At 44.9% G+C, this 24,777-nt stretch overlaps 1 protein-coding gene across 1 annotated transcript in view; it reads left to right on the forward strand.

Annotated features, from left to right (window-relative positions):
• Positions 1 to 24,777, forward strand: part of LOC147111675 (high affinity choline transporter 1-like) — a 45,450-nt gene that overhangs the window by 10,876 nt on the left and 9,797 nt on the right. The window contains exons 3-6 of the mRNA XM_085999924.1: positions 3,581 to 3,736; positions 3,843 to 3,991; positions 19,018 to 19,161; positions 21,643 to 21,796. Of these exons, the coding sequence (XP_085856050.1) occupies positions 3,581 to 3,736; positions 3,843 to 3,991; positions 19,018 to 19,161; positions 21,643 to 21,796 (603 nt within the window). The remainder of the gene's footprint in view (positions 1 to 3,580; positions 3,737 to 3,842; positions 3,992 to 19,017; positions 19,162 to 21,642; positions 21,797 to 24,777) is intronic.

The following is a 24,777-nucleotide window of genomic DNA, read 5'->3' on the forward strand; positions in this document are numbered from 1 at the left end:
TCTCTTTTTATGAGAGTGAAGGCTGCACATGCCTCTGCTGTCAGGGGGAAGGAGGTGGACTTGATGAAGGGTCTGGCTTTGTCCGCATAGTTGGGCACCCACTGAGCATAGTAAGAGAAAAACCCTAGGCATCTCTTCAGTGCTTTTTGGCAGTAGGGGAGGGGGAGCTCCATAAGGGGGTGCATTGTGTCGGGGTCGGGGCCGATGACTCTGTTCTCCACTACGCAGCCAAGAATGGCGAGGCGCGTGGTGCGAAACATACATTTGTCCTTGTTGTATGTTAGATTCAGCCGCTGGGCCGTACGGAGGAATTTCTCTAGGTTAACGTCATGGTCCTGCTGGTCGTGGCCGCAGATGGTGACGTTGTCTAGATAGGGGAAGGTGGCCTGCAGCGCGTTCTGGTCAACCATTTGGTCCATCTCCCTTTGGAAGACCGAAACCCCGTTGGTGACGCCGAAGGGGACTCGGAGGAAGTGGTAGAGATGACCGTCAGCTTCGAAAGCTGTGTACTGGCGGTCCTCAGCCCTGATGGGGAGCTGGTGGTATGCCGACTTCAGATCAATCGTCGCGAACACCCGGTATTGTGCTATCTGATTGACCATGTCAGATATGCGGGGGAGTGGGTATGCATCTAACTGGGTGTAGCGATTGATCGTCTGGCTGTAGTCAATAACTAGGCGCTGTTTTTCGCCAGTCTTCACTACCACCACTTGTGCTCGCCATGGGCTAGTGCTACCCTCAATAATCCCTTCCTTCAGGAGTCTTGCTACTTCGGATTTAATGAAGCTCCTATCCCCGGCACTGTACCGCCTGCTTTTGGTAGCGATGGGCTTACAGTCGCGGGTGAGGTTAGCGAACAAGGCGGGGGGGGAGACTTTAAGCGTGGAGAGGCTGCAAATGGTGCGCGGCGGGCGATTTAAAAGCTGCTGGCTGCAGACTGTGAGTGGGGGGAGGGGTCCGCCGTACGCTAATGTGACACTTTTAAGGTGGCACTGAAAATCCAACCCCAGTAGAACGGCAGCGCAGAGATGGGGCAGGACAAGAAGTTAAAAATTTTTGTATTCTGTGCCCCTTACTGAAAGGGTCACTACACAGTAGCCACCGACGTCTGCTGAATGGGATTTGGAAGCCATAGAGATCCGATGGCGTGTTGGCAGGACCGGGAGAGAGTAATTGCGCACCGTGTCGGGTGGATAAAGCTCTCCGTGCTCCCGCTGTCGAAAAGACAGGTAGTGGCGCGGCCGTTTACCGTAATGTCCATCATGGGCCTGGACAGTTGGTGAGGGAGAGATTGGTCCAGCGTCACGGAGGCCAGCGTATGCTCGAGCGAGTCACTGTGGTCGTCAGACGAGGCGGTGGTTGAGTCCGGGTCACCCGCGATTGGAGTTGGAGGTGTCCAAGATGGCGGACAAAATGGCTGCGCCCATGATCCCGATCCCCACGCGGCTGGAGGTGTCCAAGATGGCGGACAAGATGGCTGCCCCCACGGTTCACACGCGTCGCTGCTGGCATTAGTGGTTTTACCTTTGCAGGCGCTGACGTAGTGTCCTTTCTTCCCGCAGCCAGAGCAGGTAGCGTTTTTCGCCGGGCAGCGTGCTCTGGGGTGTTTTGCCTGGCCACAAAAGTAACATTTCGGGCCCTTGGACATCGCTGCAGCAGTTGGTGCCGGGGGTGGCGGTCCCATGACCCAAGGTTGCGGCGTCCACGGTGCGGAGCGGTTAGGGGAGAATGCGTCCATATTCCGGTGGGCCGCGTCTAGTGAGAGCGCGAGGGACACTGCCTTCTTCAGGTCGATTTCGCCCTTCTCCAACAGTCTCTGCCGGGAGTAGTCGGATTTGAGGCCCGCAACGAAAGCATCTCGGATAAGTCCCTCCGTGTGTGTTGCGGCCGATACCTCTTCACAATCGCAGGCTCGGCCGAGTATCTGTAGTGCCCGTAGGAATGCCTCCACCGATTCCCCGGACTGCTGTTTGCGGGATCTCAGGCGGTGTCTGGCATAAACCGTATTTCCCGAGCGTGTGTATTGTCCTTTTAGCAGATCGATAGCCGCCGCGTAGGTAGTCGCGTCCTGGATGAGCGTGTAGACTTGGTGGCCCACCTTGGAGGCCAGGATTTTTAGTTTGTTTCCATCTAGTGTCACGGCTGAGGCTTCCAGGTAAGCTTCGAAGCAACGCAGCCATTGTGCGAACTTGGTAGACGAACCCGCCTCTTGAGGGTCTAGGTCCAGGCATGTTGGTCTGAGGGCATGCAGCAGCGCCTGCTGCTCAGCGTTTGGTGCCGTCCTTTGCTGCAGCGCCTGCTGCTCAGCGTTTGGTGCCGACATTTTGTTTTTGTTAATAAAATTGATGCGCTATCAATTACTCATAAAAGACGGAGAGTTAGGAGAGTAACTAAAAGGCTTTTATTAACAAAGAACAGAGCATGCCTCTCGTGGTTGACTGGTTTCCAAGAAGGCAGGGGGCTGCAGAGCAGTCACCTTTATACCTGGGCATGTGGGTGGAGCCAGGGGCGGAGCCAGCTGAGGCATGCATAGATACAACAGTGTGCAACAACAACAACAACGGTGAACAACAATAACAGTGGTTTACCACAGTTGGTCTGTCATTTCTTTGTTCCCCATTATAAATTCCCCTGATTCTGACTGCAAGGGACCTATGCTTGACTTCACCAATCTTTTTCTCTTCACATATCTATAAAAGCTTTTACAGTCAGTTTTTATGTTCCCTGAAAGCTTACTCTCATAATCTATTTTCCCTTTCTTAATTAATCCCTTTGCCCTCCTTTGTTGAATCCTAAACTGCTCCCAATCCTTAGGATTATTGCTTTTTCTGGCCAATTTATATCTCCTCTCCTTGGATCTTATGCTATCTATAATTTCCCTTGTTAGCCACGGTTGAGTCACCTTTTTTGTTTTATTTTTATGCCAAACTGGGTTCATTATAAGGAATTGGTTTGAGGGGCCAAATAGTTATACAGTTCCTTACAATCTTATCATGTATACATAGATGCAAGTGCCATATATTAGGGAGACAACATTTTTCACGTTTGCACTGGTTCGCAGACGTTTCTGGGATTGCCCTATTTTCCTTGAAAGAGTTGGAACTTCCCTTTGCTCTCACAAGGCAAATGACAGCAAAAAGGCAGAGCCAGGAGCAGGAACCAACTCATCCATGAGTACCCACCCCTTTGCCTCAGTTGGGACCGGGTGAATCAGTGCTGAGTGAGTTGAATCATACCAGGCTTCAGAAGAATGAAAATGGACCCCACCAGCCTCGACTTTTAAAAAATCTTTATAAGATCAGCCCCTTTACGCAGGGAACTGTGTAAGAGACCATGGCCAGAATTGGGGGTGGGGGTGGGGAGGAATGCTATGGACATGCGATTGTCAGTGATGTGCCTGAATTGGCATTTGCACCCATCGGTGCCATGCTAATAAGGTGCCCTTCCACTGGTCCCATCAACTGTGGTGGAGTCAACACTGGAGGGAACTGGCAGGATGGATCCTGGCACAACCACCAGGATTGCAACCCTTGACTTTCTGTCCTTATAAATATAAAAGCTGTTTTTATTTCTAATGCAGGTGGCCTTTTCTTTGCTAAACCAATGAGAGCCAATCAGTATGTCACTATGATGGACCCATTCCAGATGAAATTTGGTAATGCCATGGGCAGTCTCCTCTTCATCCCAGCCGTATTGGGAGATATATTTTGGTTAGCTGCTATCCTTGCAGCATTGGGTAAGTTTTAAACAGGTTGTTGAATATTTACAAATTATAGTATTTGTTGACTAGGTTATTTATTATAATTCCATGATTTATGAACAATGATTCACGTCTATTTCAGGTTCTACAATGGCTGTAATTTTGGATATTGAAACCTATTTGTCCATCATTCTATCAGCTTGTGTAGTTATAATACACACATTATTGGGTGGTCTCTACTCTGTGGCATATACAGATGTGATGCAAATGGTTTTTATTATCATCAGCCTGGTAAGTGTTCTCTATATACAGGTTGCACGTCCAAAATCCAGAGTTCCGGAATCCGGAATATTCCAGAATCCGGACACCGGGACGATTGGTGACAGTGTCATCCAGAATCTGTAAAATGATCCGGAATCCAGAACTCCGGATTTTGGACGCTCAACCTGTACTTCAAAAAGCCATTAACTTTTGTTGTCTTTTTTTGAAAAATCCTATGAAAAATGCGAGTGATGCAATAAAACTTTAGTGTTGTGTTTTATCCTCCTTAATCTGCACAGCTCCACTAAGTGTTTCCGCCAGGCTGCGACCACGGCACCACGCCACCCTGGTGGCCTAGTGTGGGCCATCGGATGCTCTGCAGAGCTCACAGCGTCCCGCCCCTTTAACAGAAGGGGAGGGGTGGAGAAACGCATCAGCGCTACGCAGAGTGGCCCAGGCATTTCCGGACTCGGAACGTGTTTCTGATGTGCGAAGTCCGGAAACGCCCAAGCCCAGGTTGCGATATTTCCGGACTTCGGACATCAGAAACACGTTCCGAAGTCCGGAAAAACACGAAAACCGGCTCAGCCTCGGTCCCAAGGTTGCTGGATTCAGGACGCTCAACCTGTGTTGTCTGTTTTCAGAAATTTTGTTGAAAGGTATCCCTATAACAGAATTTAAGCTATGGGCCCAGAGGCCTAGAAATTCAGTAGCGCCCCGTTTGGGGCGCCAGCCTCGCCGGGGCGCTAAAAGTAGCGCCCCGGAAGCATTCGCGGCCGCCCGCCGGAAATTCAGTTGGAGCGCCCCAAAGGGAAGCGCGGCACTACTGGAGGTGCCCCGCATCCCTCTTGGGGCGCTGTGACTGAATATCGTCGCACTGAGGTACTGCAGGCCTTCCTCCCCTACTTAAAGGGGAGGGGCTTTGTTCTTCGCGATCTGGGGCCCAGCTGGGCCCCCGAGGATCGCGAGTGCCGGCAAAAGAGCCCGGCACCGAGGAGAAGTGCCGGGCTCTTGGAACGCAGTCGGCACTCCGCGGGGGGGGGGGGGGTCAGGAGGCCGGAGACGGCAGCGCGGAGAGGTGCTGGCAGGCGGCCAGCAACAAAAATGGCTGCCCCGCACCTCTCCTTTAATTTGCGCCTCCACCACCGCAGGTAGGCCCCCCTGAACCGGTCGCACATAGCGTCCGGTGTTAAATCAGGGGGCGCATCTAAATATCGTGGCTGGGGCGTCAGCGGGGCATCAGCGGGGCGCTGCGCACACTGATGACGTCATCGGTAGCGGCGCAGCGCTAATGGCTAGTGCCACCACTAGCGTCCCGCTGAATTTAGCGTGAGGTGTGGCCAGTGGCTTGCGACCCACTTAGCGCCCTCTTAAGGCGCTAACAGGTGGCGCAGCCCACTGAATTTCTAGGCCAGAGTTTCCTCCTGGGCGCAAACAAGTCAAACAGCATAAAAGATTGTGGAAATTTGGGCATAAATGAGTTCTGTTCATAACTATGGCCAAGTATCCGCGATCTTTTAAGTGCATCTGAACATGAACCCACAAAACTGGCCACACCCCCAGCACCAAAACAAGAGTTTCCTCCAATTGTGCTTCTTCAGGGGGTTCATTACATTGCGCCCAGATTCTCAGGTGCACAGGCCCCTGCAGTCACATGAATCCAGCGCAAATCAGCTGACCCGCGGTGCTCTGCTGCAGAAATAATACATCTTTCAAAAAACTGGAAGGATGGCTCATTTTCAGGCTATTCCTCCGCAGGGAGGGAAAATTAAAAGTACATCAGAATCTGTACGAACGATTTAAATCAATTTCTGTAAATGTTTGCAGGAAAGAGAGGTAAGTGCTATTACGCTAGCAAAATACTGCAGATGCTGGAAATCCGAAATAACAACAGAAAACGCTGGAAAAACTCAGCAGGTCAGGCAACATCCGTGGAGAGAAATTAGAGTCGACGTTTCGGGTGAACCCTTTTTCAAAACTGGAAAGGAAATGAAATAGATCGAAAGGCAGGGCTGGGACAGAACAAAAGAAGTGAAGAGACATTAAGAGGTATTCAAAACGAGACGAGATGGTGATAGGACAGTGGAGACAAAAGACAGCTCAGATTAGGTGTGAAATGTTCTGGCAGAATGAGAGACAGCTGCCATGTGGGAGAGAGAAAAAAAAGGAAAGGGGGAGGGGAAAAACCAAAACAAAGGGGTGGATAAAAAATATAAGTAAAAATGTAATAGGGGCCGAGGTTATGATCTGAAATTGTTGAACTCGATATTGAGTCCGGAAGGCTGCAAAGTGCCTAATCGGAAGATGAGGTGCTGTTCCTCAAGTTTATGTTGAGCTTCCGTGGAACAATGCAAGAGGCCAAGGGCGGTGAGGTCCGAGTGGGAATGGAGCGGTGAATTAAAATGACAGGCGACTGGAAGCTCGGGGTCACCCTTACGGACTGAACGGAGGTGTTCCGCAAAGCGGTCACCCAATCTGCGTTTGGTCTCCCCAATGTAGAGGAGACTGCATCGTGAGCAGCGAATACAGTATACTAGATTGCAAGAAGTACAAGTAAATCGCTGTTTCACCTGGAAGGGGTGTTTGGGGCCCTGGACAGTGGGAAGGGGGGAGGTATAGGGGCAGGTGTTACATCTCCTGCGCTTGCACGGGAAGGTGCCAGGCGAAGGGGAAGAGGTGCTGGGGGTGATAGAGGAGTGGACTAGGGTGTCTCGGAGGGAGTGGTCCCTACGGAATGCTGAAAGGGGAGGGGAGGGGAAGATGCGTTTGGTGGTGGGATCACTTTGGAGGTAGCGGAAATGGCAGAGGATGATCCATTGAATGTGGAGGCTGGTGGGGTGAAAGGTAAATGCTATAGTCGACTTCTGCCTCACCATGCAGAGAATTTTTTTCCCCTCACCTTTTGTACTACCCTCCCTAGCACCTTGAGACTCCATCAACTCTGATCCAGTCATGAATCAATTACGCTCGATTATGCTGGTTGATTGTACTGATTCATGGGAGATTTTACATTCAGTCTTATGTTAATCAGTTTGCATAGAAACTTGGGCGCAATTTCACCTCGGCCAGACGGGTGCAGTGTCGAGCGCATTTTTGGCGCAAGTTCCCTATTGCTGCCATGGAGGAAACTCCAGGCCCACAGATCATTTGCTCACCTCTATCTATTACATGTCAAGTAGGTATTGTATAAAAGATGAAAGGTGCTTCTTTGGAATATATCTGTATCGCAAAACTACAATTTAAAATTATTTTTAAAAGTTGAACAGTATGAGACATTTTTTACGTTGCATGCATGATACTACAATTCAAAGTGAGAATATGCAGATTGCACAGTAGCTCAAGTGACTGAAAGCCTGAATCCCTCCCAGATAACTATTGAGTTCAGGTCCCAGAACTGCCTGTGCAACATTTTGGTTGCTTAATTGGAATATTTTTGAACAGTCTGTTATGTTGAAAAATTGATTTCACTGAACATGCACTGGCTTTGAAAAGTGAAATGTACAAAAGAACTGAAGCCAGCAGGATCTGTTTTTCAAAAATGGGTAGTAGTGGAAAATAACATATGGTGTAGAGGAGCTGCTTACTTCTTTCTTTCTCCTTTCTCTTGCCCTTCAGGTAGTTCTCATGTAGCATCACATCCTCAACTATTTATGATCAGTTTTATCCATTTCTATAATAAAAACAGAAAATGCTGGAAATACTCAGCAGGTCAGGCAGCATCTGTGGAGAGAGAAACAAAGTTAATGTTTCAGGTTGATGACTTTTTTTATCCATTTCTATCCCTGTATAACCTTCAATTTCATTCTTTACTCTAATCACACATAGAACATTTTTGTTTAATCTTAGCTTTTCTAATATACATAAAATGGCCTGAGGCTATTGGAGAAAATTGAGGTTGTTTTGTTGGAAGGAATTAATTGACACAGCAAATCATTTTTACAGGGGCTTTGTAGTGACCAGAAAATTGGTCGTCCTTGTTGTGGGTGGAAGTCCAGTGCGGCCACACTTCTACCAAAATAACAGCCAAGTGGCAGATCTAAGCCTATCTATCCTGTTGTCTCCTGAAAGGGGGGGAACCTGTCTGGGCTATAGTATGGATTTTCCTTCAGCCAGTTTGTCCATAGATCATCCAATTAGACCTTTTTAATGTTGCCCTAGTCCTTCAGATGATAGATGGATTGTCATTATCACCAAGATATATTGATATATTGCACATATATGTTACACAGTTATATAGAAATTACAATATGGAAACAGTCCATTTGCCCTAACCAGTCCGTGTTCCATATTTATCCTCCACATGTGCCTGCCCTTTTCCCATTTCCCTGTATTCCCCTTTCCTTTAACCGCCTATATAACCTATTCTTAAATGTTAACATAGTCTCTGCTTCAATCGCTAACTCTGGTAGCACATTCCACAGCCTCACAACCTTCTGTGTAAAAAGGTTTCTCCTGCTCTCAATCCTTAATCTCTTACATTTAATATTATATCTATGTCCCTTTATTGTAGACTCTGCAGCCACTGGAAACAGTCTGTTTCTATCTACTCTGTCTCATCTCTTCATAATTGTAAACACCTTTATCAAATCATTTCATAATCTCCTCTGTTCTAACAAAACAACCTCAATTTTCTCCACTAGCCTCAGGCCATTTTATGTTTATTAGAAAAGCTAAGATTTTTTTTAAATGTTCTATGTATGATTAGAGTAAAACACAACTTTGGAGTTACAGAAGCCTTCGATGCGTAGGGTGTCTGATTCTGAAGTGATCATAACTCTGACATGTTCATTTATATAAGCTTCATATTCAGACTCTTGAGTAAATAGATATCACAGCACAAATCAAAGCGAAAGTGCCAAAGATTACTGGGAAATATTTACATATTTATTCAAAAATTATAAACACCTAAAAATACTAACAGTAGGATGAGGCAAATCATATAGAGCACAAGGTACTATTTTCATACACACACCATAAAAAATCCAATAAACTGTCAAACTACTATGACCACTTTTCTCCAGCAGAAATTGAAAATCTCTCCCAAAACTCCATTATCCATCATAGACCTGGTTGCAAAACCCTTTCCAAAATGACAGGCTTATCACACGATCTCGCACTGTCTGCAGCCATGTCATAAGCACATAGAAACAGAAAAATAGGGGCAGGAGTAGGCCATTCGGCCCTTCGAGCCTGCTCCGCCATTCAGTATGATCATGGCTGATCCTCTATCTCAATACCATATTCCCGCTCTCTCCCCATACCCCTTGATGCCTTTTGTGTCTAGAATTCTATCTATCTCCTTCTTAAATACATTCAGTGACTTGGCCTCCACAGCCTTCTGTGGTAAAGAATTCCACAGGTTCACCACCCTCTGAGTGAAGAAATTTCTCCTCATCTCAGTCCTAAATGTCCTACCCCGTATCCTGAGAATGTGACCCCTCGTTCTAGACCCCCCCCAGCCAGGGGAAACATCCCCCCTGCATCCAGTCTGTCTAGCCCTGTCAGAATTTTATATGTTTCAATGAGATCCCCTCTCATTCTTCTAAACTCTAGTGAATACAGGCCTAGTCAACCCAATCTCTCCTCATACGACAGTCCTGCCATCCCAGGAATCAGTCTGGTGAACCTTCGCTGCACTCTCTCTATGGTAAGTATATCCTTTCTTAGGTAAGGAGACCAAAACTGCACACAGTACTCCAGGTGTGGTCTCACCAAGGCCCTGTTTAACTGCAGTAAGACATCCTTGCTCCTGTACTCAAATCCCCTTGCAATGAAGGCCAACATACCATTTGCCTTCCTAACTGCTTGCAGCATCTGTATGTTTGCTTTCAGTGACTGGTGTACAAGGACACCCAGGTCCCTTTGTACATCAACATTTTCCAATCTATCACCATTTAAATAATACTCTGCCTTTCTGTTTTTTCTACCGAAGTGGATAAGTTCACATTTATCCACGTTATACTACATCTGCCATGTATTTGCCCACTCATTCAACGTGTCTAAATCGCCTTGATGCCTCTTTGCATCCTCCTCACAACTCACAATCCCACCTAGTTTCATGTCGTCAGCAAACTTGGAAATTATGGCCCAGAAATGTTGTTCGCGGGCGGAGGGCTGCGATATGGAAAAATCTCCACCTGGACCAGAGGGCTTCTGGGAGGCGCAGAGTTCCATTGCTGTGCCTCTTCAAACTGCTGGTGTGCAGGGCCCACATATTCCAGGGGCGCAGGTAGTTCGCAGCGTCCCTGGGATCATGTGGGTCATGGGGAGCCAATCAGAGCAGGGAATCTCCATTCATAGATTTGAAAGGAAGACTTGTCAAATCTATGAATAGAGATCATCCCCAAAACATAAGTAAAACTTCAAATAATTTTTTTTTAATTATATTTTTTAAATGACTATAAATTACATAAATTAACTATTTTAAACAAAAATTTAAATATTTGAAAAAAATAATTAAAGTTTTTAACGGGGCTAAAAATAAACTTACCTTTCTTTGAAGTATTTTTAAATGATAAATCAGTGGAATAATCTTTTACAAGCGCAAGAATTGTGTTTTCTGCGGGCGGAGGGTCTCCAAAAAATGGAACTCTCCACCTGCAGAGGCCCTTCTCCAGGGAAGGCATCCGATCTGTCAAGAGCTTTCTTGACAGATCGGAAATGCCGGTATCCAGTGCATGCACAGTGCATGCCTGAAACTGGCATTTCCAATGTCCCTACGGGTGAGTACACAGCGCGTACCCACCCAAAGCAATCGGAATTTCTGCCTCATTACATTTGATTCCCTCATCCAAATCATTGATATATATTGTGAATAGCTGGGGCCCAAGCACTGATCCCTGCGATACCCCACTAGTCACCGCCTGCCACCCCGACAAAGACCCATTTATTCCCACTCTCTGTTCCCTGTCTGATAACCAATTTTCAATCCATGCCACTATATTACCTCCAATCCCATGTGCTTTAATTTTGCACACTAATCTTTTATGTGGGACTTTATCAAAGGCCTTCTGAAAATCCAAATACACCACATCCACTTGTTCTCCCTTATCTATTCTACCAGTTACATCCTCAAAAAACTCCAGTAGGTTTGTCAAACACAATTTCCCTTTCATAAAACCATGTTGACTCTGTCTAATCCCATTGATATTTTCTAAATGTCCTGTTATCACATCCTTTATAATAGACTCTAGCATTTTCCCTACTACTGATGTTAGGCTAACTGGTCTGTAGTTCCCTGTTTTCTCTCTCCCTCCTTTTTTAAATAGTGGGGTTACATTTGCCACCCTCCAATCTGCAGGAACTGTTCCATAATCTATAGAATTTTGGAAGATGATAATCAATGCATCCACTATTTCGATGGCCTTGTTCCCCATTATAAATTCTCCCCTTTCTGACTGTAAGGAACCTACATTTGTCTTCACTAATCTTTTGCTTTTTACATATTTGTAGAAGCTTTTACAGTCCGCTTTTATGTTCCTTGCAAGTTTACTCTCATACTCTATTTTTCCCCTCTTAATCAATCCCTTGGTCCTTTTTTGCTGAATTCTAAACTGCTCCCAATCCTCAGGCTTGCTACTTTTCTGGCAACTTTATATGACTCCTCTTTAGATCTAATACTACAGGTAGACTATCCCTTATCCGAAAACCTTGGGACCAGCTGTGTTTCGGAATTCGGAATTTTTCGGATTTTGGAATGGTATTAAGAACATAAGAACATAAGAAATAGGAGCAGGAGTAGGCCAATCGGCCCCTCGAGCCTGCTCCGCCATTCAATAAGATCATGGCTGATCTGATCCTAACTGCCAATTCACTATCACGGAACCATCTCCTGAATCTAACAGAATTAGACACACGAAATAGGAGCAGGATCAGGCTACATGGCCCCTGGGCCCGCTCCGCTACCCACAGGGCCATGACCGATCCGAACCTAGACTCATGTCCAAATTCCTGCCCGCTCCCCGTAACCCTTAATTCCCTTTACTTCTAGGAAACTGTCTATTTCTGTTTTAAATTTATGTAATGATGTAGCTTCTACAGCTTTTTGGGGCAGCATATTCCATGGACCTACCACCCTCTGAGTGAAGTAGTTCCTCCTCATCTCAGTTTTGAAAGAGCAGCCCCTTATTCTAAGACTATGCCCCCTAGTTCTAGTTTCACCCATCATCGGGAACATCTTCCCTGCATCCACCCGATCCAACCCCTTCACAATCTTATATGTTTCAATAAGATCGCCTCTCATTCTTCTGAACTCCAATGAGTAGAGTCCCAATCTACTCAACCTCTCCTCATATGTCCATCCCCTCATCCCCGGGATTAACCGAGTGAACCTTCTTTGTACTGACTCGAGAGCAAGTATGTCCTTTCTTAAGTATGGACACCAAAACTGTACGCAGTATTCCAGGTGCGGTCTCACCAATACCTTGTACAACTGAAGCAATACCTCCCTATTTTTATATTCTATCCCCCTAGCAATGAAAGCCAACATTCCATTGGCCTTCTTAATCACTTGCTGCACCTGCATACTAACCTTTTGAGTTTCGTGCACCAGGACCCCCAGATCCCTTTGTACTTCAGTACTTTCCAGTTTCTTGCCATTAAGATAATAACTTGCTCTACGATTTTTCCTGCCAAAGTGCATAACCTCACACTTTCCAGTATTGTATTCCATCTGCCAAATCTCTGCCCACTTACTTAGCCTGTCTATGTCCCCTTGAAGGTTTTTTATGTCCTCCTCACTCACTACTTTCCCCCCCATCTTAGTATCATCTGCAAACTTTGATATGTTACACTCGGTCCCCTCCTCCAGCACCCCGTAAGCAAACACATTAATATTTCTGCAGCGAACCTTATGAATATTCACACTGCGTGGGATAAATAAAGACTATAAATAGTATTACAGTTTATTTGTACAGTAATAATTTGGTAAATTAAATAGTGGGAGAAATGTAGACCATAAATACTCTAGTGCAGTTTATTTGTAAGGAAAACATTCAGCAAAACTTCAAACATATACAGGTACAAACTAAGCTAAATACCTGTACATATACATGCAGTAAAGGTACATTACATCTGGCTTGAGGATCTTGGCGAAGAGGGTACATCAGGGTTGTCATCGTCGTCATCAGGTTGGAGTCGGACATCTGAAGATGGGCCAGGAACAGGATTCTCAAGTGATGAAGCAGCACTACGACAGACGGCCTTTTTAAAGATTTCTTCCAATGTCATCTGTCTCATTAACATTGGTTTCTGTCTAAGCAGTCTCTCTTTAATTGAGTAAACTTGCATAATCTCTTGCTCACTGATAAATGCACATTGTTCAAGGCCAGCAATTAACTGATCACACATTGTCACCATATTGTCTATGGGGATTTTTTCACCTGTGTTCACAATGTCATCATCATCATCATCACTACTATCCTCATGCTTGTCTTTATTTAACACCATTTCAGCAATTTCCCCATCACTCAACGAATGCACAACAGGTGCATCATTGTCAATGTTCAGCACTTCTTCGATGTCAGCTTCCTCTAACTTATTTACACTTTCGGATGATAAACCTTTGGCGTAAGTAAGGAGGTTTAATATCATCATCTTCGCCTGACTGACAGGAAATCCTTCAAAATCTTCATCTGCAGGTCCATCTTCATCAAACATCGTTGTAGGCCAAAGTCTGTGCCAAGCATTTATTAATGTTGGTTTATCAACATCGTTCCAAGCATTAGCAACTGCGCAAATGGCATCCTTAACATTGAACTCTTTCAGGAAGCTTTGGATTCCTATGCCTCTGTTGATTGCATCAAGCATACAGTTCAAAAAAAGTCTTTATACTTGCTCTTCATGGAGCGTAAAATTCCTTGGTCACAAGGCTGTATTAAAGATGTCACATTAGGGGGAAAGTTAATGCCGAAAACATTACTTTTCACAAGAAATTCAGGAAGGGGATGTGCGGAGCAGTTGTCCAGGAACAATAAAATTTTGCAGTTTTCTTCCAGTCCAACTTGCCTGCAATGAGCTTGTGTCGCTGGTACGAAGTGATTATTGAACCAGTGAGAAAATATTCCTCTGGTTACTCATGCTTTCTTGCTCACATAATAATGCACAGGTAAATTGCATACACCTTTCAAACATCTCGGATGTTGGCTTTTTCCCATCACTACCAACTTTAACTTGTGTGTGCCTGCAGCATTGGCACACCCAAGAACAGTCAACCTGTCCTTAGCGTCCTTAAAACCTGCTGGTGCACTCTCATCAGCCGTTGTTAATGTTTTTCTAGGAACGTAGCACCAGAACAGAGCTGTTTCATCAGCATTGTAAATTTGTTCAGGACCGAGGTTTTCATCAGATATTATTTTGGCAAATTCGTCTATGTAATTTTCAGCTGCTTCATGATCAGCAGAAGCTTTTTCACCACAGATTTTCAGATATTTTATACCATGACGCTTCTTAAATTTATGCAGCCAACCTTCTGAATATTCACACTCAACTTCAATGTTCAGTTCGTCATGGTATATTCTAGCTTGTTTCATGACCATCAAACCAGTCAGTGGCACACGTTCACCTCTTCGTTGTTGAATCCACTCAATCAGCACACGGTCAAGATCTTCATTTTTTGCCCTATGCAATGTTTTCCTACTTTTCATTAGTTTATGGTCATCACTGTCAGTGTAAAACTTCAACAACTTGTCTTTCTGTTTCTTTAAGTCATATACGGTGGTAGTTCCCACACCATATTCTTCAGTAAGACGTCGCACAGACACACCACGATCAAGCTTCTGCAATAACTCCACTTTCTGTGATATCGATAATGAGAGATGCTTCCTTCTCTGCTTCTCACGGTTACCCATAGGGGTATCTGCAGCTCTTTTTAGCATTTTCAAAAATCGTAAAAAACCAACAAATATCAAAGAGAGCAGCAGGTGCACGTGTGACAGCGCTGAGACACAACTGACGCCTCACACCTGCGTGGGTCAAGCATCAGCCGTGTCGGGTCATGTTTTGCGCCACTCGGGTCATATTGTGCGCATGACTTACGCTCCATGAAAAAACTTTCGGTTTTCAGAGGTTTTCGGTTTTCGGAAGTGCGGATAAAGGATAGTCTACCTGTATCCTTAATTTCTTTTGTTAGCCATGGTTGGGCTGCCTTTCCTTTTGTGTTTTTGCACCAGAAAGGAATGTATAACTGTTGCAATTCATGCATTCATTCCTTAAATGTTAGCCATTGCCTATCCACCGTCATGCCTTTTAATGAAGCTCCCCAATCTATCATAGCCAACTCACTCCTCATACCATCGTAGTTTTCTTTGTTTAGATTTAGGACCCTAGTTTTGGATTGGACTTCTTCACTTTCCACCTTAATGAAGAATTCTATCATGTTATGGTCACTCTTCCCTAAAGGACCCCGTACAACAAGGTTATTAATTAACCCCTTCTCATTGCACAATACCCAATCTAGGATAACTTGTTCCCTAGTTGGCTCCTCAACGTACTGGTCTAAAAAACCATCTCATACACACTCCAGGAATTCATCCTGCACAGTATTATTGCTAATTTGGTTTGGCCAGTCTATATGTAGATTAAAGTCACCCATGATTACTGTAGTACCCTTGTTACATGCATCTCTAATTTCCTGTTTGATGCCACCCCCTACATTACCACTACTGTTTGGAGGCCTATAGACAACTCCCACCAATGTTTTCTGCCCCTTGGTGCTTCTTAGCTCCACCCAGACTGATTCTACATCTCGATTTTCTGAGTCAATATCCTTTCTCACTACTGTATTTAGACACGTTGAGTGAGTGGGCAAATATATGGCAGATGCAGTATAACGTGGATAAATGTGAAGTTATCCACTTTGGTAGAAAAAACAGAAAGGCAGAATATTATTTAAATGGTGATAGATTGGGAAATGTTGATGCACAAGTTCTCTTCGATCCTCATTGAAGTATGCTTTTACAATCAACCCTGATAAATGGTATCTTTGATAAGATTATAATTCCGTATGCAATTAACAATAACGTTGGATAATCAGCCAAAGCATGACAATATTAATTTCAGGGAACCAGTAACAGTGATGCCGTCTTATTCTACATTACTTAAATACAGTGACCTTGAATGTCCTTCAGAGGTTCCACTAGACTCCTGCCGTAACTCCAGAAGGAGTCCAATAGAACCCACTGGAAAATGGCTGGGACCAAATTGTGCCAGGTACCTGCTAATTCTACGATTTCTCAATCAACCTCCACTCACCCCTTACAAAGCCAATCATTTCAAGGGGTGACCCCAGGAGTAGAGCCAGGGAGAGAACTCCCTATGCCAGGAGACTAGAGGTCAGTATACTGAGCAAAATCAGGTGGACCAGCCTCCAGATGGGTGCAAATGGGCCCCAATGGCTAGTCCAGGCAAGGGAGTAGCCTGGTCCCCCAAAAAAGGACAACATTTTTTTAACTAAAATCTGGATTGTGTAGGGTTTTTTTCTTGCTCTCTTGCCCGTTCTGGCCTCCTGCCAGGCTTCGTGTAAGAATTACCCTTGAGTGGTTCGACCCACTCCCCCTACGGTTCTAGACCTTGGACTTAGATGCAGAGAACAGTAGTGCAGAGAAAAGAACTCAATAGACCAGGCTGAATAGCACGAAATGGATGCTTTTATTTTTAAACAGTTTGAAGCATTACAAAATACATGTCATAGGCACAGATTAAAGTAACTACAATCATGCACAAATTTATGAACTTGACTCTATGGAAATGGGGAACACACGGCACGTCGTAAAAGGGGAAACACATTACGATTTCCCTTAACTCCCTCCCCTATACCTAAACTAAGTTTCGACCTGGGGAACCTGGGATCATGCTCACCACTCTCGAAATCGCGAGAAAGGGGGTTCGCAGCCTTTTTGGCACCGCTTTCCGTCGTCACGTGGATTTGGAAACTTCTGGCGCAGTCGATATTCTCTCTCTCTCGAAGCGGTGGGATAGACACAGCCTCGATGAGCGCTCGTTAAGGTTGAGATCCACTAAGTCGATTTGGGTTCATGGAGCAGACCCAGATGCAGGCTATGCACATGGGAGAATCTTGTGGCCTAGATCGCCAGTCCTCCAGAGGGTTTCTTCTCCGTCGGCCTGGGTCGTCGATGATCTCCCGACCCCAGTACCCGGGCCACCCTCGTCGTCTTCTCGTCGTGGCCGAGCCTTGTTTGGCTGAACACCGACCACGTTGTCCTTTTACCGAAACCGTCCGTCTTTAAAAAGACGAAAACGTTTTCATCGATTCTGCATCTGCCGAAGTGGAAGAGGCGCCGATCCTGGCCCCGTCCGAAGAAGTTGAAGTCGTCCAAGAAGAAGAAGCAGCCGCCGTCCAGTCAAGTGAAGTTGTTCAAGTAACCCGAAGTCCGAAGTAACTTAGATGGACTTTCAATCCATAGTTATACTCTTTTGGGACAGTCTTATCTCCCGCCAAATCATAGTCCTGTCTTTGTATTAATTTTGGCGGGCAGAAATCTCTGCAGGGGCGCTTTGTCTTGTAACGGAGTCGGTGATAACTTAAACTGGCCTTCCTGGCCGATAATGTCTTTTAATGTCTTTTGCATTGTCACCGCGGCTCGGTTCGCATATTGATCGGTCCGGAGATTTTCCTTGATGGCTGCTAAACGGTTTTTCCTTTGTACAATAAATGGGTATGAGTGATTTTGCATTGTCCGCCCATATCTTGATGGGCCCCCTCCTGTACTTGTAATCCATTGAATATGTATGCTGTTCCTCTGAGTTTCGGTTCCCAGATACTGGCTTTCGCGGGCTTACTGTCTTCAATCCACAAGCCTGTCTGGCTTGCAGTAACAGAAATAAAATGGTTCAGAAACTGATCACGGGGCCTGGCGGCCATTTTGTATGCCCTTTTATCAAAGGTTTTTCTGTGCAAGCTTACTTTGGTCAATAAACAGTCTTATTTTATCCAGTTTTCTTGCGTGATTTTTGCTGAAAATTGCGAATCTTACAATTGACGCCCTTATACCGGAGGCCAAAGGAGAGGTGGCTAGGATCTCAGGAGAGATTATGAGCCCTCAAATGGACAAGCTATAGATTTTCCAGCTGCATGGGGCAGGCGGGTGTCAGAGATCTACCCATACATCTACATCACCTGCTGAGCCCATAGACCATGATCGCAGCTTGTAGATTTTTGGGGCCTGTGTGTTACCAAAAGTCCACTATAAAATGGTAATGTGAAATTTCAGGTGAAACAGCCTGAGGGGGGGAAAATTGGGTTGATTTGCGCCTCTCGTTAGCACTCCTCTTGAATGCCTGGCTGTTTTCACGGCAACCCGCTCCCCGGTGGTCTAGCAGGGCCCCGGTGCGTGCAGCGCTAGGCCCCTCCCCTTTAATCAGGAGAGGGAGGCCTGCAATGACGTGGCGCTACGTGCCAACGTTCGTGGCGCTGTTGCACGTAGCACGCGATCTTCAGTTGTAGCGCCCCAAGAAGGAGGTGCAGTGCTTCCAGTAGCGCTCCACCTCCTGCTTTGGGTGCTACAACTGAATTTCTGGCGGAGGGGTGCTGATTTTTTCAGGGCGCTAAAATTAGCACCCTGGCAACGTTAGCGCCCCAAAAGGGGCGCCACCCAATTTTTCTCCCTTAAACTGTGCTTAGCAACTGTGTTTGACACTATGCATAAATTTACCCCTTTTTCTTAAAAACCAGATCAATGCACCAAAATAATTGAAGCCTGATTGTCAACTTGGATGTTCTAGGAAACGTGCCAGATTTATTTTAAATTTAGTTAAATAAGGTATTAAAAATGACAGTACAAAAAAGCCATCTCAATACAAAATTACAATTTACTTCACAACTACACAATTACATGATCGGTAGTGGCAATAAAACTGATAACCATAGCTCGTTGATTGTATTGTACTACTGTTACTGCACATAAAGTGCCATAAAATATCTCTGGATGCTTGACGAAAGAATCATATACTTAAAGGATTGGTGACTCTCTTTGATAATGTGGACTATGCAGGTAAAACAGGATTAAATTGCAATTATTTTATTTTGTTTTCCTTACTAGTGGCTTTGTGTGCCTTTTACCATTATAAATCCAGCAGTTGCAGACATCAAATACACCATGGTAAATGACCTTTACCAGAGTCCATGGATCGGTAAAATAGAAGTGAAGCAGATCGGCCGATGGATTGATGACCTTCTTTATATGGTTAGAACTCTTCACAAATCAAACATTAGTATTAAAATGATTCTATTTAGTCCATAATTAAAATAACTAACATTTTAGTGGCAAAGTTTGTTGCAAAACTGACAATATGATTGTCCACTCCTGGATGGCCTGTTGATGTAGGCTGTTGGGACATTGTGTTGTGTCACAAAATGGTGGACATGAACTACCCCTCACACCTGTTTTCAGAGCTATGTGTTTCATGCATTCCTCCAACCCTGGGTCCTGAACAGAAGCCAGATGATTCCTCACAAGGAGAAATGTAAAATTCAGAGAAAGGAAGTAATTCTTGGGCTGCAGTTGTACACTTCCTGGTGGCTGCATTAAAATGTAATTGGTGGAGATCTGGGATAAGGTCAAACACTTATTTCTGATAAACAATTTAACTACCACCTTTAACCTCTGGCCTCTTTTTCTCCATAATATTTGTGTTGCTTTCTTTTATCAATACTAAAATGATTGCTCATTTCCCAAACCCGCACACTCGGGACTAGGAAAATTCCGGCCAAATAAAGGGTAACGGGACAGCTCCGCTCAAGAAGATTCCAGTAATCCTACCTATGGTATAATTATTATAGAGAGCTCAATTCTCCAAAGCTTCCCAAGCAGCGCAAAGTTTCAGCAATCAAGTAAAATAATAGGGGAGCAGGAAAGAAAAATGAATCAATGACAAGTATTTTTTCATAGGGCTGTACAGGCAGACATACATTTATAGGGCGAACACTTGAGAAGTTATGGTTAAAGGTGTAAAGAGGAACTGATGTGAAAGTAAACACTTTGGGAAATAATTGACAAAGAGGAAAACCTGTTATAAGCCAAATTAAATAAGAACACCAGAGGAAAGTAAAATTTAAAAGCAGGCACCAGATAGGAGAACACCTGGAATAAAAAAATGAATGCAAAAGGGGGCATCAGAAGAAATACAACAAGAAAGGGGAACTCACATTGTGTGGGATGCTCACTAATGAGATATGATAAGCCAAATAAAATAGAGGAGTGAAGAGATATGTCAGTTAATCAGTAAACTTAAAGAAAGAGTTATAACCTTAGAGAGCAAGGTACAGGAACTTACAGAGGCAGACAGAAGCGAGAGGATTTTTTTAAAGTGGATAGTATTAGATTCAGTAAGTGAGTCATCTCAGCTAAATGATATGGCCAGTCTAGCATCAGAAGATGGAAATGAACCTTCAGTGATCAGCGCCGGAGACCCGTACAATCGGGACCAGCATTGTCACGACAGGGGGACAAGTGCTGAAGGAAGCCAAGGAAATGGGATACTGGATGGATTAAGGCTGACTAAAGAAGCATGAAAGGTAGAAAACTCTGTGAAGTTACCCAAGAGATTATGTTAGTGAACAGATACCAGGCACCACCCGACATTGCGAATGTAATATTTCTAGAAAAAAAAGAAATTAGAAAGCCATGTAGAAGAGCTTGGTCAAAGACACAGTTTTCAGGTCACAGAGGGATTGTAGTCATAGGAAATTCTTGCTCAGGAAAGTAGATCACCATGTGTATCATAAGGACAAACTCACAGGATGGTGAGCTGTCTACCTGGAGCTAGAACAATATATATTGAGGAAAGGTTAGAATGAATACTGAAGGGCACAGGTAGAGATCCAGTGGTCGTAGTCCATAGAGGTAAATGGCATAGGGAGAAATAACAGTCACATGTATGAGGATTGACTCAAAACTCAAGATAAAGGGTAAAAAGTAACATTCTCTGACATTCTTCCAGTATTTGGGGAAGAAGGGGAGTTCACAAAAAGAATTGAGGAGATAAACAATTTACTAGCAGCATGGTATGAGTACATCAATGTCAACTTTATAAATAACTGGGAATCCTTCCAGGATAAAAAGGACTGGTGCAGGAGAGACAGGCTACAATTAAACCAAATAGGCACAAAGAGACCTGTGAGGAACATTGATGCAGCAATAGAAAATTATTTAAACTACACAGTTGGGGTGTAGGACAGGGTGGAAGCAGGGTCTCAGACGAGACCAATGGTAGGATAGAAAGTAGTCAACAAGTGGGTACAAGCTCAGAGAGACACAAATGAACTGGAAATCAGGAATAAGCAGAGACTAGCGGATGTGATAGGAGGCAAATATACAATAAAATGTACATACATACAAGCTTTAGAAATAAGATGCTGAAACTAAAGGCTGCTGTGGCAGTAGGGAACTATAAGATGGAAATCCAGAGGATGGGGTTGAATATAACATTCAGGGGTATAACGTGTTTAGAATAAACAGAGTAGACAGAAAAAGAGATGATGTATTCATATATGTGAGGTACAACTGGGAGGTAAAAAAAGTTGCTCATCTATAATTATCTAGTATTTGTGATATTGTGATGAAATCATGCAATTAAGAATGTTTCAGTGTTTGCTAAATAATCAACTTCCTGGACAATGTCTTTGTTTTGTTCTAAAATGCTAGCTTCTCATTAATCTCTTTCAGATTCTGGGAGGTATTCCTTGGCAGGTGTATTTTCAGCGAGTTCTTTCTGCATCATCAGTTTCTCAAGCACAAAAAACATCTTATATAGCTGGTGTTTTTTGCTTCACATTGTCTTTCCCTTCGATCATTATTGGTGCAGTTGCTGTTTCTGCAGGTATGGAAAGTCACCAGCCATATTGTGAAATGATACAATATAGTTTAGTTTATTATGCACGTGAGACACTTCGATAAATTATGATGCTCCTTGACATAAGTGAGCACCGTAAGCTATTCATCACTCAGACTCAGAGGGCATTGTTTTCATTCTACTGGCATGTGGCTTCTAAGCACTAAAAACTTCATTGTGAGGAGAGAGGAAACTGGCTGATTGTGTGTATGCAGAGTCCAAAAAATGAACGATACATGCCAATCATAATGACCCCAAATTTCTCAGGGCCTTTTGGAATGTAGAACACCAACGCAGCGAGACTTCTGGCCACCCATGAGGTACACAGCTGAGCCCATCAGAATATGCAGGATTTTTTTTTGCGTGAGCCAGAGCACAACTCCCATGTAAAACATCATCATAATAATCTTCCTCCTCCTCCTCTTCCTCCTCATCTGGTCCTCTGTTGAGTTGGGTTGAGTTGGGTTGGGTTGGGTTGGGTTGGGATGAGTTGGGTTGAGTTGGGTTGAGTTGGGATGAGTTGGATTGAGTTGGGTTGGGTTGGGATGAGTTGGGTTGAGTTGGGTTGGGTTGGGTTGGGTTGGGATGAGTTGGGTTGAGTTGGGTTGAGTTGGGTTGGGTTGGGATGAGTTGGGTTGGGTTAGGATGAGTTGGGTTGAGTTGGGATGGGTTGGGATGAGTTGGGTTGGGTTGGGATGAGTTGAGTTGAGTTGGGTGGGTTGGGATGAGTTGGGTTGAGTTGGGTTGGGTTGGGATCAGTTGGGTTGGGTTGGGATGAGTTGCGTTGGGTTGGGATGAGTTGGATTGAGTTGGGTTGAGTTGGGTTGGGTGGGTTGGGATGAGTTGGGTTGAGTTGGGTTGGGTTGGGATGAGTTAGATTGAGTTGGGATGAGTTGGGTTGGGTTGGGATGAGTTGGGTTGAGTTGGGTTGGGTTGGGTTGGGTTGAGTTGGATTCAGTTGAGTTGAGTTGGGTTGGGTGGGTTGGGATGAGTTGGGTTGAGTTGGGTTGGGTTGGGTTGGGATGAGTTAGATTGAGTTGGGATGAGTTGGGTTGAGTTGGGTTGGGTTGGGATGAGTTGGGTTGAGTTGGGTTGAGTTGGGTTGGGTGGGTTAGGATGCGTTGGGTTGAATTGGGTTGGGTTGGGATGAGTTGGATTGAGTTGGGTTGAGTTGGGTTGGGTTGGGATGAGTTGGGTTGGGTTGAGTTGGGTTAGGTGGGTTGGGTTGAGTTGGGTTGAGTTGGGATGAGTTGGGTTGGGTTGGGATGAGTTGGATTGAGTTGGGTTCGGTTGGGATGAGTTGGTTTGAGTTGGGTTGAGTTGGGTTGGGTGGGTTGGGATGAGTTGGGTTGAGTTGGGTTGGGTTGGGTTGGGATGAGTTGGATTGAGTTGGGTTGAGTTGGGATGAGTTGGGTTGAGTTGGGTTGGGCTGGGGTGAGTTGGATTGAGTTGGGTTGCGTTGGGTTGGGATGAGTTGGGTTGAGTTGGGTTGGGTTGGGTTGGGTTGGGATGAGTTGGGTTGAGTTGGGTTGAGTTGGGTTGGGTTGGGATGAGTTGGTTTGAGTTGGACTGAGTTGGGTTGGGTTAGGTTGGGTTGGGATGAGTTGGATTGAGTTAGGTTGAGTTGGGTTGGGTTGGGATGAGTTGGGTTGGGTTGGGATGGGTTGGGATGAGTTGGGTTGAGTTGGGTTGGGATGGATTTTGTTGGGTTTGGGGAGAAAACTTGTTGCTGCAGGATTTTAAAATCTGCAGCATTTAAAGTGACAGCAGCTTCCTGGAGGGTCAGCGGGTAAGTGTTTTTCTTACAACGTTAGTCAGCATGTTGAATTGCAATGAATTATTACCAAAGTAATTTTGTGCTTCTTCAAGACCCTTTTTACAACAGACAGAAGAATTTTCAGGAGCTGAGATATTACATTTCATCCTTATCAACTCATGAAAAGCAGCCCCAGCCCATTCTATAATTTTATGGATCATTTCTATCACTGTAACTTGAGAAATGGGTTCTAAAGTCTGTGGTCCATCATACCAAGAAGGTGGAAGCACTGACCGCAATTTTTTTCTGATGTAAATCTTGAGATCCTCATAGAGCAAATGACAATGTAAGTGATTGCTGAGATTGCATGAGAGAAAGCTATGAAGGGAGTAAGCTGAGCCATCTGGAGGGAGGTGGCAATGGTGCTGAGTGTCACCTCTCTCACCCTCAGTATAGCAGACCAGTGCTACAAAAGGTCAATGACCTGTAAAGGGCAGAAAAGGTAAGAGAACTGCTACCTTCGCCTTTTCACTTTGGTACGATGGACCCTCTAACCCTCACTTTGTGAATGGAATGACAAGTCATCCTGTACAGTAGACTGTGGTTCAATGACTCTTTAACTCTGGAGCCTGTTTGGACCTCCCCTCACAAGTTGTTTTTTGCATGCAGTCCCTTAGAACTTCAGTCTCTCCTGTTACAAGGTCCTTCTAGCACTTGACCTCTCTGGCAGAGTGATCGCTGACATAAGGCAGCTGGCCCAGGCTATGGATTGCTAGAAAGGCATTCCAGCTTGCCTGTCAGTGTTGGCGAGGTCAGTGGGCTGATGCCAGTTGTAGGCAATTGAGTGCAAAGCTATGCTACTCTCAAGAAAATCTAGAGCTGTCTCTATCTCATTAGTTTTCCTGAGTGTGGCACAGCCATTCCTAATTCATTTCCTTTTCTTCCACAGATCAGTCTCAGCAACAGGGGGGCAGATGGGGAGGAGGAGTAAGATGATGATTATTATGATGATGATGATGACAACATGACAATGAAGAGCCTGGCTCCTCTCTCCATGGCCAATGCAGCAGATAGTAGGGGTAATGGTGGAGTTCACTGCCCTTATGTACACCAGCATCAGGGAAGCATTTTCTTTGTTGCAGACACCAATGGAGCATTTGGAAGCTTCATTGCAGTCTGCAACCGTTACCCTCCCCACCCCATAGCAGTGGCC

Source organism: Somniosus microcephalus, chromosome 10 (assembly GCF_052327205.1).
Source record: "Somniosus microcephalus isolate GS21.2 chromosome 10, FLI_Smic_1.0, whole genome shotgun sequence".
NCBI classification, from domain to species: Eukaryota; Metazoa; Chordata; class Chondrichthyes; order Squaliformes; family Somniosidae; genus Somniosus; species Somniosus microcephalus.